General features: G+C 38.9%; 1 protein-coding gene and 2 pseudogenes across 1 annotated transcript in view; all 3 read right to left on the bottom strand.

The window, feature by feature from the left end:
- The window catches only part of PCGF6 (polycomb group ring finger 6), a 35,949-nt gene extending 20,011 nt beyond the window's left edge, over window positions 1-15,938 (bottom strand). The window contains exons 1-7 of the mRNA XM_029932510.1: window positions 15,529-15,938; window positions 14,660-14,759; window positions 14,473-14,569; window positions 13,383-13,438; window positions 13,223-13,282; window positions 12,224-12,332; window positions 7,384-7,411 (exon numbers count right to left, since the gene is read on the bottom strand). Of these exons, the coding sequence (XP_029788370.1) occupies window positions 7,384-7,411; window positions 12,224-12,332; window positions 13,223-13,282; window positions 13,383-13,438; window positions 14,473-14,569; window positions 14,660-14,759; window positions 15,529-15,885 (807 nt within the window). The 5' untranslated portion in view covers window positions 15,886-15,938. The remainder of the gene's footprint in view (window positions 1-7,383; window positions 7,412-12,223; window positions 12,333-13,222; window positions 13,283-13,382; window positions 13,439-14,472; window positions 14,570-14,659; window positions 14,760-15,528) is intronic.
- Window positions 9,772-11,234, bottom strand: LOC115285840 (annotated as a pseudogene).
- Window positions 15,939-16,182: 244 nt separating the features above from the next.
- On the bottom strand, window positions 16,183-17,042 carry LOC115273568 (annotated as a pseudogene).
- Window positions 17,043-17,139: the final 97 nt, after the last annotated feature.

The following is a 17,139-nucleotide window of genomic DNA, read 5'->3' on the forward strand; positions in this document are numbered from 1 at the left end:
AAAGCAGGCTCTCTGCTGTCAGCAGAGAGCCTAATGTGGGGCTTGAACTCACCAACTGTGAGATCATGACCTGAACTAAAGTCAGACAGCTTAACTGACTGAGCCACCCAGGTGCCCCAACACTGTACTTTTTAGATCGCCTAGAACAGAATTATGAGATCTGCCAACACTTGAAAGAAAAAAAACTCGTCTTGGCTTTCAAAGCTGGTTCTCATGTGGCTAACTTAGTCCTCATGCCCCAGGTTCACAAGTTAACTGGATTTTCCCCATATAATTCACATTCCGTTTTTTGGAGGACAACTTGGGGGGGTCTGTTGTTGTTTTGCTTAAAGCTCTAAAACCAGTTCTTACCTACACAGTCCACTCATCTTTTCTGCTACACCTAATAGCTCCTACCATCTGTAAATAAACAGGAAAAAAAAAATCCAGAAGATTTATAGCTCTTTGAAATTAAGCACAGACAGCAATCTTCCCTACCATCTATAACACAAAAGACCAATTTGATATGAAAGTTGAATAAGCTAGATTAGATCTGTAGATTTAGAAAAGGTTTTTTTTGCTTTAGATAATGCATACCAGTAAACAGATCTTTTAAAGAGATACCAACTATAATTACATTTTACCTTGAAAAAATTCCTATTTCTATCAACTGAAAAGGCCTAGAAACTGTTATGAACCTAGTAGCTGGTGAACCTCCAGCAGCCAGATTGATTTTGAAAAACCACCAAAAGGGGGGCACCTCGGTGGTTCAGGTGGTTAAGTGTCTGACTTCAGCTCAAGTCATGATACTGCAATTTGTGGGTCTGAGCTCTGCTTTGGATCCTCAGTCTCTCTCTCTCTCTCAAAAATAAACATAGAAGAAAAGAACCACCAAAAGGAACTAGGACACCTTGGAGAAAGGACTAATTCCATGTCTGGGGGACAAGAGATATAGAAGTTGAGCATTGAACATCTAGTCATATCAGACTACAAGAAAGTATCAGAGACTATGATACCTATGATAAGACAATTTGAATATCAATAAAGGTAACAAATAAAATGGTTTTAATCACAAATGTTTAAATTCATGAGTTTATACTAAAGTAAAAACAAAAACAAGAAAACCTATTTAATGTGGTCATGAGTGGAGTATGCTAATGAACCAACTCAGTACTCTGAACTTGGTAAGTTAAAGGGAAAGAATCAAGCATTTATCTTGCCTTTCCTATATAAACTATTCCACTGGCTAACCCTATAGAGGAAAGGAAGTTTCTCATTATAAAAGTATTTTAGGGGTGCCTGGGTGGCTCAGTCGGCTGAGTGTCCGACTTTGGCTCAGGCCATGATCTCATGGTCCATGGGTTCGAGCCCTGCGTTGGGCTCTGTGCTGACAGCTCAGAGCCTGGAGCCTGTTTCAGATTCTGTGTCTCCCTCTCCCTCTATCCCTTTCCCACTCACACTCTGTCTCTCTCTCTCAAAATAAAATAAAGACATAAAAAATTTTTTAAAGTATTTTAACTAATAAAAGGAATGATAGGGATGCCTCATTAGCTTAGTCAGTGGAGCATGTGACTCTGGATCTTGGGGTTGACTCTGAGTTCCACACTGGATGTAGAGATTACTTAAAATCTTAAAAAAGAAAAAAAAAGGAATGATAGCGTCATTTTCCAAACCCTATTAAGCTAATGGGCTTAGACAGTGAGCACCAATTGCTGCTAACATCATAACTCAAACAACCAGATATTATGTGTCTCTAGACAGAAACACCACCACCTATGAAGTGTTCTTGATCCCTTCAAATCAAAAACCTGTATGATCAATACTCTGTACTTAACTATCAGTTTATGGGAAAAATAGAAGACAGAAGGACATGCAAAATTATATCACAGCAATAAAACATCAAAACCCAATCTAAGAAAACTACTATAGAAAAACAACTGTGTCATCAACAATTGCAAGAAGAAACGGAAAACCTACAGATTTGAAGACATTTATCAACCAATCACAATGTATGAACTTCATCTGGATCCTGACTTAGAGTGTTTAAAAAAAAAAAAAGTGGGGTGCCTGGGTGGCTCAGTTGGTTAAGTGACCAACTCCAGCTCTTGGTTTCAGCTCAGGTCATGATCTCATAGTTCATGGGTTCGAACCCTACAATGGGCTCTGTGCTGACAGTGTGGAGCATACTTGGGATTCTCTCTTCTCTCTCTCTTTGCCTCTTCCCTGTGCACATACATTCTCTCTCTCAAAATATATAAACTTAAAATAAGAGAAACATCCACTACAATTGACACAATGAAAAATTTGAACACTGACTAGATAGTTTACAGCAAGAAATTGTTAATTTGGGGGCACCTGGGGAGCTCAGTTAAGCATCTGACTTGATTTCGGTTCAGGTCATGATCTCACAGTTCATGAAATCAAGCACTGCATCGGGCTCTGTGCTGACAGCGTGGAGCCTGCTTGGGATTCTGTCTCCTTCTCTCTCTGCCCCTCCCCTGCCTTCTCTGTCTCAAAATAAATAAATAAACCTAAAAAATAATATTAATTTATTTCATTCACCACTCCCAACCTTTTGTAAAATGACTAATGTACATAGTTGTAAGATAGTTCCATGAAGACCCAGATAGCTTTCACCTAGTTCACAAACTATTAATATATTGCAGTATTTGCTTTATCTCCTCTAATCTACATGCATGTGTGTATATGTACATGTTAATTTTTCATTGGACTACATGATTTATTTGCAGACACTGAGACATTTTACCCCTAACCATTGTATAACTACAACATAATTATCATGAAATACATACAGTATTCAGAAATTTAACATTAATATAACACAATTATCTAAACAGTCCAAATTCTTTTATAAATTATCCTTTTTTTTTTGAACTTGGTCTTTTTTTTTTAATTCTTCTTATGTTGTTTTTTTATTTATTTTTGAGAGACCAAGAGAAACAGCACAAGTAGGAGAGGGTCAGAGAGAGGAGACAGAATCTGAAGACTGGCTCCAGGCTCTGAGCTAACGGTCAGCATAGAGCCCGATGTGGGGCTCAAACCCAAGAAGCATGAGCTGAAGTTGGATGCTTAACTGACTGAGCCACCCAGCCACCCCTATATTGTCCTTCTAATACCCATTATAAATTGTTTTTGTACCAGTGAAGGATCACACATTGCATTTTGTTATGTTTCTGTAATCACTTTTAATATAGAATAGCTCTGCCACTTTATCTTTCATGACACTGACACTTTGTAACTTTTTTTGGGGGGTATGATACATGGTCATAAAAAAAAAAGACTCTTCTTTTAAGAATACTAAAATACTTGGGGCCTCTGGGTGGCTCCATCAGTTAAGCGTCTGACTTCGACTCAGGTCATGATCTCACAGTTCATGGGTTTGCGTCCCGTGTTGGGCTCTGTGCTGACAGCTCAGAGCCTGGAGCAAGCCTTGAATTCTGTGTCTCTTTCTCTCTCGTCCCTCTCCCTGCTCGTGCTCAGTCTCTCTTTCTCTCGGAAATAAACAAGAAAAAAACATTAAAAAAAAAAAATTTTTTTTTTAATGTTTTTTTATTTAGTTTTATACAGAGAGAGACAGAGCATGAGAGGGGGAGGGGCAGAGAGAGACGGAGACACAGAACCGGAAGCAGGCTCCAGACTCTGAGCTGTCAGCACAGAGCCTGACATGGGGCTCGAACCCACCAACGTGAGATCTGACCTGAGCCGAAGCCGGAGGCTTAACCGACTGAGCCACCCAGGTGCCCCAGAAAAAAATTTTTTAAGCTAAAATATTTACAGATGAAGTCGCAAACGTAGGGGATTTGGGATTTGTTTCAGAATAGGGGAGTGGAGAGAGGTAGGTAAGAAATTAAATTGGCCAAAGGTTAACCTATAAAGCTGGGTGACAGACACAGGGAGGGTCTACTTTATACTATAAACTTTTTCATAATTAAAAGTTTAAAAAAAAATGACTCCTGGGAAAAATTATCTGGACTATAATACTGCCTTGTGAAACACTTTGAATTTGAACGGAGCAAATAGGGTTTATGACTTTTATGCTACAGGCCTATATGGTAAAAAGTTTAACAATCATGTATCCCCTGCTCATATTATTTAAACTCAAAGATATAAAAATAGCTTTGTAAGTAGTACAGAATACTGAGCTATATTATGAAAAGCTATAAATAGAACTCTGTTAAAATGACAGAACAAAAAGAACAAGAAGATTCCTGATTTGTTAACTAAGTAGAAGGCTGTTTTCGCAAAGGAAAAATCGTCACAAAATATAGAACAGGATCATGTGTCAGAAACACAGATTCCGGGTGCCTGGGTGGCTCAGTCGGTTAAGTGTCTGACTTTAGCTCAGGTCATGATCTCACAGTTTGTGGGTTTGAGCCCCGCATCAGGCTCTGTGCTGACAGCTCAGAGTTTGGAGCCTGCTTCGGATTCTGTGACTCCCTCTCTGACCCTCCCCTGCTCATGCTGTCTCTGTCTCTCAAAAATAAATAAAAAACATTTTTAAAAATAAAAAAAAAAGAAACAACAGATTCACAGATTCATCACCTCTCACAGGGGTAAAGCCTACAAATTAACATCTGTATCATCAATTAAAACTGAAAATCTGGGCCTCTGGGTGGCTCAGTTAAACATCTGACTTTGGCTCAGGTCATGATCTCACATTTCATGGGTTTAAGCCCTGTATCAGGCTCTGTGCTGACAGCTCAGAGCCTGGAGCCTGCTTCAAATACTCCTTCTCCCTGCTCGTACTCTTTCTCATTCTCTCAAAAATAAATGAACATTAAGAAAACCTGAAAATGTAATGTCTCAAAACTGTAAGACAATAGTGTAATCAAACTCCTATATACCATCACTTAGCTTTACCAACTCAAGGTCAATCTCGTTTTAAATATACCCCAGCCATTTCCCACTGCAACTACTTCTTGGCCCACATCCCCCAGATTAGTTTTGAAGCAAACCCCAGATATATTATTTCATTTGTAAATACTTCAGTATGTATCCCCAAAAGGTAAGAGCTTTTAAAACACACAATACCATTATCATACTGTAAAATCCCTTGATATAAAAAAATATCTAGTGTATGTTCAAATTTCACAAACTGTCTCAATTTTCTTACCTAGTAGGAAATGATTTTACTAATTTTAGGGCTATCATTAAAGAGAGAATAAAAATAAAGCAAAGATTTCATGAAAAAATGAAATAACCAAATATGGACTCAAACTAAAATTCCAATTTATGCATGTATTTTTACCAGGTACACTTTCTTTTTTTTTTTTTTTAATTTTTTTTTAATGTTTTATTTATTTTTGATACAGAGAGAGACAGAGCATGAGAGGGGGAGCGGCAGAGAGAGAAGGAGACACAGAACTGGAAGCAGGCTCCAGGTTCTGAGCTAGCTGTCAGCACAGAGCCCGACGCGGGGCTCGAGCCCACGAACGTGAGATCTGACCTGAGTCGAAGCCGGAGGCTCAACCGACTGAGCCACCCAGGCGCCCCCCAGGTACACTTTCTGTAATCTCAAAATACATACACTAAACATATTACAAACAATAATTCTACTCAAAGTTTCCATTGGATCTTGGCTTGCTTTTTAAAAGTTTTACAGCTTTATTGAGATATAATTCGTATATTATTAAGTTATCCATTTTAAAGTATACAATTCAAAATTTTTAGTTTATTTTAGAATTGTGCAACTCATCACCACTATCTAATTTCAGAACATCTTCATCATCCAGAAAGAAACCCCACCCCAAAAAGAAGTCACTCCCAATTTCTCCCTCTTCCCTGAGACTATGGCAACCACCAGTCTATTCACATAAATGGAATCATGCAGTATGTGGTCTTTTGTGCCTGGCTTCTTTCATTTAACACCTTTTCAAATTTCATCCATGTTGTAGCATGTATCAGTACTCAATTCCTTTTGTGTGGATATATCATATCGTGTTTTATTCATTCATCAACTGATGGATATTTGGGTTGTTTACAATTTGGGGCTATTTTCTTATAAAATTTTTACAATTTTTCAAATCAAATCCAAATAAACTCCATACATTGTAGTTAGTTACATTCCTTGAGTCTCTCTTAATCATTCTATCTATATATTCCCTCTTCACCTGTCCCTTTTATTCTGAAGAAACAGAATTGTTCCCATTGTCTAGATTTGGCTTATATTCCTACAGTGTCATTTAACATCCCTGGATTTCTTGTAAATTAGTAATTTAAAAATAGGAGTGTGATCAGCATAACATTTATTTGTCTTGGCAAGAATGCTTTACAGGTGGTATTGTCATGTTTTTCTAATGCGTTAGGATTGGAACTACTTAAATATTCTAAGTCCATATGCTTTTATGGAAGCAATAGGCTAACTGATTTCTAGTTCTTTCTTCATGAAGTTTTTACACTCTCTTGGGTGTCTTGGCTACTACAGGTCATTGGATAAACATCTTCAGCAAACTCTAGGAGCACAGGGCACTATATATGTCCTACAGAAACTTACATGCCACTTTCCCACCTACCACACTACTATGAAAGAACTTCCTAAGGTTAATCACCATAAATTTAATTTTTACAACATAGAATAAATTCAAAGTTACCAAACTTAGCACTGCATCCCCTCTATCACATCTATAATAATCTTCATCCACAGAAGTACCCCCCTATTCCTATGCTGTGTTTCATGTCTCTTAGCAACTGTATTCACAAAACAGTACACTGAACCAGATATAACCCACGCAAGTGTTAGTCACTAAAAATCTAAACAGGTCAAAGCTATTTCCTTATAATATTTACAGTCCCCAAGTAACTAAAAGACCTGAGTTAGCCCTTTTTAAAAAGTTACCTTTTAAAAAAAGCTAGCTTTTCCTGAATGACTCATACTATAGGAGCAACATCGTGTATAATAGGGCCTGTGATAATAGAGCCTTTAAGGCAACCCTGAACTTAAGTGTGTCACAAGGGAATTCATTCTTACTTCTAAAAGTTCAGCAAACCATTGAAGTAACAAGTTAGGGCAGGTTACCCTGAGCCCAAAATGTTATGTGCAAATAAAAACGTAAGCTTATATTTAACTCTGAATGTCAACTATGCAAAAAATGCTTTGAAACATTTTTTGAAATAACCAAACTATCAAGAATATTTAGTTTTAGAGTTTTAAAAATATCTCACTTATGTTTCCTTAGACTACTGTCCTGTATTAATAACAAATCCCTACTTATTAAACTCTTTTCTCATAACTTATTATAAGAGCATTACTGAATGTACTTCATATTTCTCTAACTTTTATTTACAAAACACTACTGGAATTGAAAGCAATCTCCATGATTGCTACCCTGACTCTGAAATTGTACACTGCAGGGTCTTCCTGTGAAGTAAATGAAAATAAAATACCTTAAAATGTCCCGTGCCTTCATTAGCACTGAAAAATGAAAGCAAAATTAATCAACATTTTAAACTAGATATTAAATCATATAACACAGAAAAATAACATAGAAATATTTGAGAAACATCAACTTAATTTTAAGATGCCATCAACTAACACTTTATGAAATAAAGAAATGTAGTTGTCATTTCTGCCACCTACTGGCAAGATACAGGCAGTTTTATCTGCTATCTTTGTGTACTTCCAGAAGTTACAAGTATGTTCTTAATATTTAGGTTTCCCCTGCATATTACATTATTTTTCTAATTTAAAGTAAAATTTTTTTCCTATCATGATTAATGTGGTTTTTTTTCTTTATAGTAACGTTTACAAGATAGATTTCTTACAAGAAGTCTGCTTTCACCTAGAAGTACAAAGGGACTTCTTGATTAAGTCAATTGCATTTATACACGGGGAGACAAGAGGCTCTAACTTTTGTTGCACATCTACTATGTACAGGCACTGTATTAGGTCTTCATAGAGGATGTATGTTTTTCATTTAGTCCTCATAATAACCCTGCATAACAGGTATTAATATTCCCTTTCTACAGATGAGGAAAATTAACCTCAGAGAGGTTTAATGACTTAAGGTCACAGAGCTATTAAGTGATAAAGCTTCCAACTCCAGGTATACCTAGCATCAGAACCCACATTCTTCCCTATCATGTTATAAAGAGCAGGCCAGATCATAATGGCATCATCTACAAAATATTCTTATAATACAAATATATTAAAATATAAAAGCTATATTATATGTATATATAAATGTTATGTACATTAGATGAATGTTATATAAACCTAAACTATATAATTTTAGAATTGTAAAATAAAATATCCTACTTGTTACAAGAATTACTTCTATAGAATCCATAATGTATGGTCATCGGGCTTCTGCTTAAGCACTGAAGAGAGAGCTTCTCAACTGACAAGTCAGTTCATTCCATTTGTGGGCAACTTGGTTAGAAATCGCTTGCTTGCACTGAATCAAACATGTTTCTCCCTATAACCTATACCTACTAGTCCTAGTTTTGTCTTCTGGGACTCTTGTGAGCTAGATCCAACTTTTCTTTTATATGATAACCCTCTAAAGATCTGAAATAACTTAAGGGCTTATGATTGTTCTTTTTCAGACTATTTTTGTTCCTTCCCTTACCACATATGACATGGTTTTTCTAACTTTTTGCTATTCTGGTTACACCGCACTTTACCAACCTCTCTCTTAAAAGGCAGTGCCCAGAGCCAAACATAATACACTAGTTGGATTAATGCAGTGTACAGTTGGATAGCACCTCCCTGGCCTACTAAGTGCTACTGAGCTTAAGATTGTATTAAATTTTGGCTGTATCATACTTATCTCATGTGAGTCCATTTTCTTTACCAGGCAGATGTACATATTATAGAACTACAGACTACTTTAACCTTTATTTCCTAATGACCCTGCATTATTTCAATATTCATACATTGCTAATACTTTAGACATGGTAGAAATACCATAAAATTTGATACTTGAAACATTCCTGTTAGTGCTATTATGATCTCCAATTTAGAAAAACAGAAACTGATGATGAGAATTCAGCTACATCCCAAAGGTTCTATACATTTAGTCACTGAGGCTCTTCAAAGTCTATGGACATACTATACGGTCTGCCTGAGGTTATTTCTTTATAATCTTCTACTTTACACACAGGAACTAAAGAAAAAAAACAAGAAGTACAAGACTATCTAAATATCACAAAACATGTGTACCCAATATATGGGAGAACCTAGCTTCATATTGCAGTGGTTGAAAAATCACTGCCCAGGAGCTGAACCTACCTCGGTTTTTTTTGGTTTTTTTTTTTTTTTTTTGCTCCTCCAACTCAAGTGGGGTCAACAGCTGGACCAAATTTACTTTTGTACTTGCATCAGGTTAAAACTCATCTGCCATTTGTCCTGCCATGAAAGAGAGCCTATGCATTACCCTCAGTAGCCTGACTTCTGTGGCAACATAAAAGCTCTTCCATGTAGTGAACTCTGGGGACTAGTGACTTCAAAAGGACTCTTTGCTCTGGAAGCTTTCTTTCAAAAGGACACCTTGCCACTCTGAAAGCTTTCTTCCCCTCAACCAGTTGAAAAGAAAGGGCTATATTATGAGTTAGACTACTCGTCATAATCATCAACACAAAAGGCTCAATTCTTTCTTTTTACAGTTACAGAAGCTGAAGCTCTAAGACTAGACATTCTGGGAGGGCAAAGGCCATGGCTGACTTCTTCAAACCCATATTCTCAACCCCTAGGAGAGTGCTGTGCTGGTATGTAGCAGTACCTTAATAAACATCTTGTGAGTAAAAAAAAAAAAAAAAAGCAATTTGCGAATGTTTACAAAACTAGATCCCTTATTCCAAGTGAGGGCTCTTTTTCTTCTTTTTTCTTAGAATAAGAACCACGTGTTTTATTTGTTCATTTCTTGCATTTGAAGTATTTCTCAATGACATCCTTGGCCTAAGATTTTTCACCATAGTTCTTAACCACCACACAACTGCAACCAACCACTTAATGGGGTTTTCTCTCTTTGTCAGTTTTACAGAGGCCCACCGATTCCCCTAGTTTCTTGCTGTCATCAACCTTAATTAGGTTGATTTGGTATTCAGCACAAAGGGCATCCATCAACTTGACATACACCTGCTCATCAGTTGGATGCAAGGAACAAAAATGGGCTTGGTGTTTGTCAAAGGCTCCGTCGGCTTTGCGAACTGCACATGCTAGCCCATCGTGGATGAGGGCAGTCTTCAGCACCTCTTGTAAAGCAGCACTAATGTCCATTACACCTCCAGCAGCAATGCCTTCCTCGGCCATGGTGGTGGGTTACGGGTGGAGCCGAATCTTGAGCACACCAGAGCCTCCACCTCCCTGGGACTCTCCATGTCAGGGAAAGAGCATGAGGGCTCTTTGTTCTATAGCAGGGAATTTACTAATGAAACAGCTTAATAATCGTTAATGACTGCCTTGAGTACTATGGTCAAGTCTCACTCATTAGGAAAGCCTGCCATGATTTATTATTGATTTTTGCTGTGGGCAAAGAAAGAGGTAATGGTGGCATACCCATCACTATTTGCCATCCTTACATCCCTTCCACTTTTCAAAAAAAACGTATAAAAAATTGATCATTAGTTCTTAATGTGTGCTAATAGAAAATTTTACCTTTCCCCAAAATATTTTTTAGAAATATAAACTCCTTTCAGTTTTCAAATTTTAATTAAGTAGACATAAAAAAATCAGGTTACATAGTAAAAATTCAAATGCTATGAAGAGACTTTTTCCCATTGTAGACTCACAGACTCCCGTTGCCCTTTTCTAGAGGCAACTGCCATTAACATTTTTTTATATGATTTTTCAGGAATGGTCTGTGCATGTAAAAAAGAAACGTATATACACATATTTCCCACCACTCTCTTTAAAGGAAAAAACCATAATTGGGCACATTTGTTGTCTTCTCTTATTTTGGAGACCGTTCCATGTTAACACACATGCTGTTACATTAGCACATACTCATGTGCTATATTCCATTATTTAACCAGGTCCTTTTGAGATTGGAACACATTATCATCAGAAATTGTTGTTTTAAAGTTTGGGATTACATAGTTTCTGTTCATTCCTCCAAAAGGATTTTTATTTTGTTATCAACCACTACTACACAGGCTTTGTGTAGACATGAGAAAGGCTTCTCACCTTTTTGGGGTCCTTAATATCAGCTGAACATAGGGTGACTACATAAAGAGATAAAGACAACATAGCACAAGCTAGATACTAAATAAATGATATAGGCAATCTAGAATTATGAGGAGAAAGTAACTGAAAAGTAAAATACTTGTCAGTGACATAAAATGGAAAACCTAGATTTTCTAAAAAAAAAAAAAAGCATTTTAGTTTATTCTGCAAACTATGTAAGAATTTTGAAAACTGCAGTTTGATACATGCCAACTCTGTGATCATGATATTGTACTTAACAATGTTGCAATATAATGGAATACAGCATATGCTACATACAGTGTTTGAAAGAAGCAATTTATATCAAATGGAAAGATATCCTACTACTTCAGAAAACAATCTGGCAAAACCAAGTAAAGTTGAAAACAAACATACCCTAAGACTCATCAAATAAATCTATATACTCTTAGAGAACTATCTCATATATACACAAAGAGATATGTACAAAAATGTTTAAAGCAACATTGTTTGTAATAGCAAAAAAAAAAAAAACTGGATACAAGCTAAAAGTTCAACAGAGAAAAGTACAAGAAAAAGTGTATTTATTTTAACGGAATACCAGGTAATGGTGAAAATGAATCAACTAGTGCTACACATTTCCTCATAGATGAATCACAAAATGCTGAGCGAAAAAATCAAGTTGGAAAACACTTATAGTGTTTAAAGTTTTTAAGTGGGCAAAGTTTTTAAATGGGCAAAAGCAATTCTGCATATTACTCGAGGATAGATACATGTGATAAACATTTTAAAATATCACACAAATCACAGTCATTACTTTTAGGAGAGTGGTTATTAACCTCTAAGAAAAGGGGGATGAACAGGAAGGGGCAGCAGAAGGGCTTGTGCCACACGAGTGCAGGTTATTGTGCCTGATGATGGTGATGAGTGGTCGTAGTGCTGTTCTTTAGACATTTTTCTAAGTCCTAAATATTTCATGATCAATTTTTAAAAGGATATCAGAAATATCTGATTTTACCTAAGTTCAGGATGATTTCATCACTGTTGGGACTCAACACATTATTTATTTTAAGGTTAAGAGGTAGAGAGATTTAGGGTACTCACCCAATGAACTCTAGTAATACAGACATGTCAAGTTCAGGTGGAATACGAAACACCGATTCTAAGACTTTCTTAGATCTTCCTTTGCTTGAAGGGACCGGCTGTGGAACAGCTATTTAACACCAAAAGAAAAAGTTGAGTTAGAATAAATATTTCGTGAATTTAGATCTTTGAAAAACATTACAAAGATATTATAACTATGTTGACTATTTAAAAGATCACAAAGCACTCAATCTCCCTTTCTTTAATAACATGAACTAATCCGTCAAAACCAGTGAAACTGCACCTGGGGACCGCTCCACAATGGAAGGCAGGTGTAAGTGGTTGGTTTATCAGGGCCACAGAGAAGGCTCATCATAACACAATGTAGGTAATTCTTAACAAGCACTATTGTGTGCCAGGGCTCAGGGGTCATGCTCAGCACTGCACATGCACATTCTCATTTAATCTTAATTATAATCCCACAACATAGGCATATTGCTACTTTTTTATTTTTTACTTAAAACTGTAAAAAAACGGAGATTACTGCTCAAGTGAGATTAGGCAATATGTAGTATGTAGAAGAACCAGGACTTAAACACAAATATATCTATCTAACTTCTACACTGTTACATCAGCATCATCACAAAAAATGAACAGTTACTATGTTCCAGGCACTGTTGTAAGTGCTTTGCATCACTCAATATATCCTTACAATAATTTTAGGAAGTACTATTATTATCCCTACTTTATAGATGAGGAAACTGAGACATTGAAGTAATTTGTCAAAGTCACAACAAAAAGTTGCAGGGCTGGGATCAAACTCAATCTAGCTCCAGAATCTATACTCTTTAATTTTTATAATTAATTAAATTGGATTATACATCAGTACCTTCATCATCTTTCTTTGTCTTTGATCATAAGAAAACAAACTACCACCAAAAACAACCTCAAAGGGAGTAAATTTTGTTAGGTTAGTATTCTTTAATCTATAAATACATTACGATATACACCCAAACTTACCAGGTTTAGGTACTTCTAGACCTCTTTCTTTATAGAAATCATGCATTTGCTTTTTTTCTCCTAAAAAATGATAAAACACAAACTAAATTACACTTAAAATGTAACTAGTAGAGTCAGCAGAGATTCTGGGATTCACAACCATGTAATAAAATAAACTTACTTTCCTCTAGATTGATCACTAATTTGTACACTATGTCTTGTAACTGTCGGTCCAACCTAATAAAAGGAAAGGATGGAGAATACCTCAGAATTCAGCAAAATGCATTGTGGTACAGAGTGAGAATGAATGATGCTCTTTGTAAGTAACTGCTTTCTCTGGGGTGTGGATATCTTCTTTTTCGGAAGTGAGTTACTTTTAAGTAGCATTGGTTCTCAACTGAGAGAACCTCAAGTCATTAATTATATGTAATCATAAGTAATCATAGACTCCTGAATGGTTTGCTAAAGTGTTCTATGTGTACTGTCTTATTCTCCTGATAAGAATATGAGCTTGAGGGCAGAAACTGTATTTTGAACCTCTGTGCATCATCTGTATTCTTCTAGAAAGGTAGTAAAAATGTAATAGTATATGCTGAACAAATGAAATCAATTCACACAGTATGAACTGAAAATGTGAAAATGTGACACACAGGTTTTTCTACAGGCCAGTTGTTTCAGGTATTATTTTTAAAAAGTAGAATTCCGCATTGCCTGGGTAGCTCAGTCGGTTATGCGTCCGACGTCGGCCCAGGTTATGATCTCACAGTTCCTGAGTTCCAGTGCCGTCAGGCTCCGTGCTGACAGCTGGGAGCCTGGAGCCTGCTTCCGATTCTGTGTCTCCCTCTCTCTCTCTGTTCCTCCCCAACTTGCGCTGTCTCTCTCTGTCTCTCAAAAATGAATAAATGTCAAAAACAATTTTTAAAATAAATAATAAATAAATAAATAAATAAAAAGCAGAATTCTAAATATCCCAAAATGAAAAGCCTAAACTAGCCTAACTTGACTGGTGGAATTAAAACCCTAAAAGGGAGGCTTGTGCTTTTGTATTTATTTATTTATTTATTTACTTATTTTATTTTATTTTATTTTTGGGCCCCATAAAGTATCACAGTGCCTGGCACACAGTAAGTGTGCTAGATGTATTTCTTTAAAGAATATGTAGTTCCCTTTTTGAAACAGGTCAAGAATCTTTTCCCAACTACACAACTAGAAGTTTTCAGGAAAAAAAAGTGTGTTTAAAAATATAAGTTTTACTTATATATTTCTCTTACCTTATGTTATAAAGAGGTTGTGTCTGATGTACTACTATGTTGCATTTTGGACATCTGTTGCTATAGTAAAAATGTCTTACGATGCAGCTTTTACAAACTGTTGAAAAATAAAATGTTTAAATTAGGATGCTTTAGAGACATTTCAAAAATTGAACGTATTATTCCAAAATGTGAACTATATGCTTACATGTATGAAGACATTCTGTAATGGTAGTTGCATCTATTAAGTAACCTTTGCAAATGGAACACAAGATGTAGGGGGTCAATTCAGAGAGATTAATCAGGCGCTGCAAATGCAATGGAAATAGTTTTAAAATACAAGCCCTTGCCTTCTCAAATTCTACATGTCATTATAAACAATGTAACCTGCTTTGCAATACCACAACGTGTTACAGTACCTCCAACCCTTCAAAATACTTATGAAAGTTACAGTGACACAATATAAACCAAAGTTTCACAAAGAGCTCATTCTCCTGGATATACTGTATACTGCCAGATGAGGGGCATCTTGCTTTATGAAATACTCACAAAATGGTCAAACTTTCCAGATATCAGTGTTTACGTTTAATAGGTCAATTCTGACTTGCTAGGTTTATTACCCAACTTGATGAAGTATGCGCTACCACATTAAAAACAAAACAAAACAAAAACTCTTAAGAGACTGACTACAGGGAAGGGTTTACCATCCTCTCAACACCCTGTTAGAAGAAACGGACTGTGTCCCGTCCGACTTGCAAGTTCCTGGAAGGAGAAGCACCTTGGCGCCCACCCGCCTGACATAATTTAATAATTATTTCCAGAAAGATCGAGTCGGACCCGAGAGCCTAAGTGAGCGGCAGGAACCTCACACAGAGTCGACAGGGGGTCGGGCGGGGACCGAGTTCAGTCCGCTCCACAAGCCTCGGCAGGTAGAGCAGGGAGGGGTTGGAGGTCGACGCGAGTGCCAAGAGCTGCAACGGCGAGCTGGGGACACGCGGCCCGGCCCTTGATGGGGAGGGCTGGCTTCGTCCCGAAGGCCCCTCCGTCCCGGCGTGGTCAGGCAGGGGCTATAAATACCTCCTCCTCGTCCTCGGAGTCCGGCCGGCCCCCCTCCAACCTCAGCGAGAAGTGGCTCATCTCTTCCTCCTCCTCCTCCTCTTCCTCCTCCAGCTCCTCATCCTCTTCCAACTCGTCGTCCTCGTCCTCGAAGCGGCCCCTCATGCGGCCCAGGCTGCGCTCCGGCTCCAACTCTGGGGGCCGGGAGCCCGAGCAGCCGGGAGCTCCCGCCTCGGGCAAAGGCGGCGGGCCCTCCTCACCCGCTGCGGGTGCCGGGGTGAGGGCAGGCGGGGAGACGGCAAGCGGGGGCGGCATGGCTGCAGCTCCCTCGGCCCGGGCGGCTCCCGCGCTGCCCGTCGCCACCGAAACCTTCTCCATGCCGGAGCCAGAGCCGGTCCTGACGAGACCCGGCAGCTGGATAGCGCGGGAGTTCTGCCGACCTGCCTACGCTGCCAGTGCGCAGGCGCGAGAGTCCTGCAGGGCCCGCTGGGAAATGTGGTTCACCGTCCTCACCTAAACCTGGGCGAGCACGGAGCTGTTCTGCATATAGGGCGGGGCCTCCTGGCCGCGTTTTGAGAAACCCTCAAGTTTCAACTTTGGAAGGCTGATGCTCTCTTCACTATTTTTTCATTTCATTTTTATTTTTATTTTTTTTTCAAGCTTTAATTTGCTTTATTTTTCTTGCACAAAACTATGTGGTGGCCACAGCTCGAGCCTGGGTCCTCTGCACAGAGACTCTGGTGTGGGTCTTCACAAGATGGTCAGTGAATTCCTGATAGGGAGACTTGGTGAACACCGTCTCTTTCCAAAGGTCAGGGGTGAGATAGCTGTAGGTCTTGGAAATGGCATCAAAAGTGGCCTTGGTGAAGTTGCCAAGGGTGGCAGTGCAGCCCCGGGCTGAGGTGTAGCAGTCGTCGATACCAGCCATCATCAGTAGCTTCTTAGGTACAGGCGCTGAGACAATGCCAGTGCCTCTGGGGGCAGGGATGAGGCGCACCAGCACAGAGCCACAGCGGCACGTCACCTTGCACGGTACAGTGTGGGGTTTGCCGATCTTGTTCCCCCAGTAGCCTCGCCTCACAGGGACGATGGAAAGCTTGGCCAGGATGATGGCCCCACGAATGGCGGTGGCTACCTCCTTGGAACACTTAACACCCAGACCAACGTGTCCGTTAGTAATCTCCGATGGCAACAAATGCCTTGAACCTGGTCCGCTGGCCAGCGCGGGTCTGCTTTTGCACAGGCATAATCTTCAAGACTTCATCCTTAAGAGATGCCCCCAGGAAGAAGTCAATGATCTCCGATTCCTTGATGGGCAGGGAGAAGAGATAGATCTCCTCCAGGGACTTGATCTTCATGTCCTTGACCAGACGACCCAGCTTGGTGACAGGCATCCACTCCTTGTCCTCGGCCTTGCCTCCACGAGCTCCGCGCCCCCGCCCCGACCCCGGATGCCGCTGCCAAAGCCTCCGCGGAAGCCGCCGCGGCCTCCCATTCCAGGGCCTTGAGACCGCAGCACCGGCGTCATCCGCCATTTGGTGTTTTCCCGGAGAAGCCGCTCATTTTTATTTTTAAGCAGTTTGTTTTTTTAACTGATCTCTACACCAATGTAGATTCGAACTTACAACCCTG

The sequence above is a fragment of the Suricata suricatta genome, chromosome 2 (assembly GCF_006229205.1).
Source record: "Suricata suricatta isolate VVHF042 chromosome 2, meerkat_22Aug2017_6uvM2_HiC, whole genome shotgun sequence".
NCBI lineage: Eukaryota > Metazoa > Chordata > Mammalia > Carnivora > Herpestidae > Suricata > Suricata suricatta.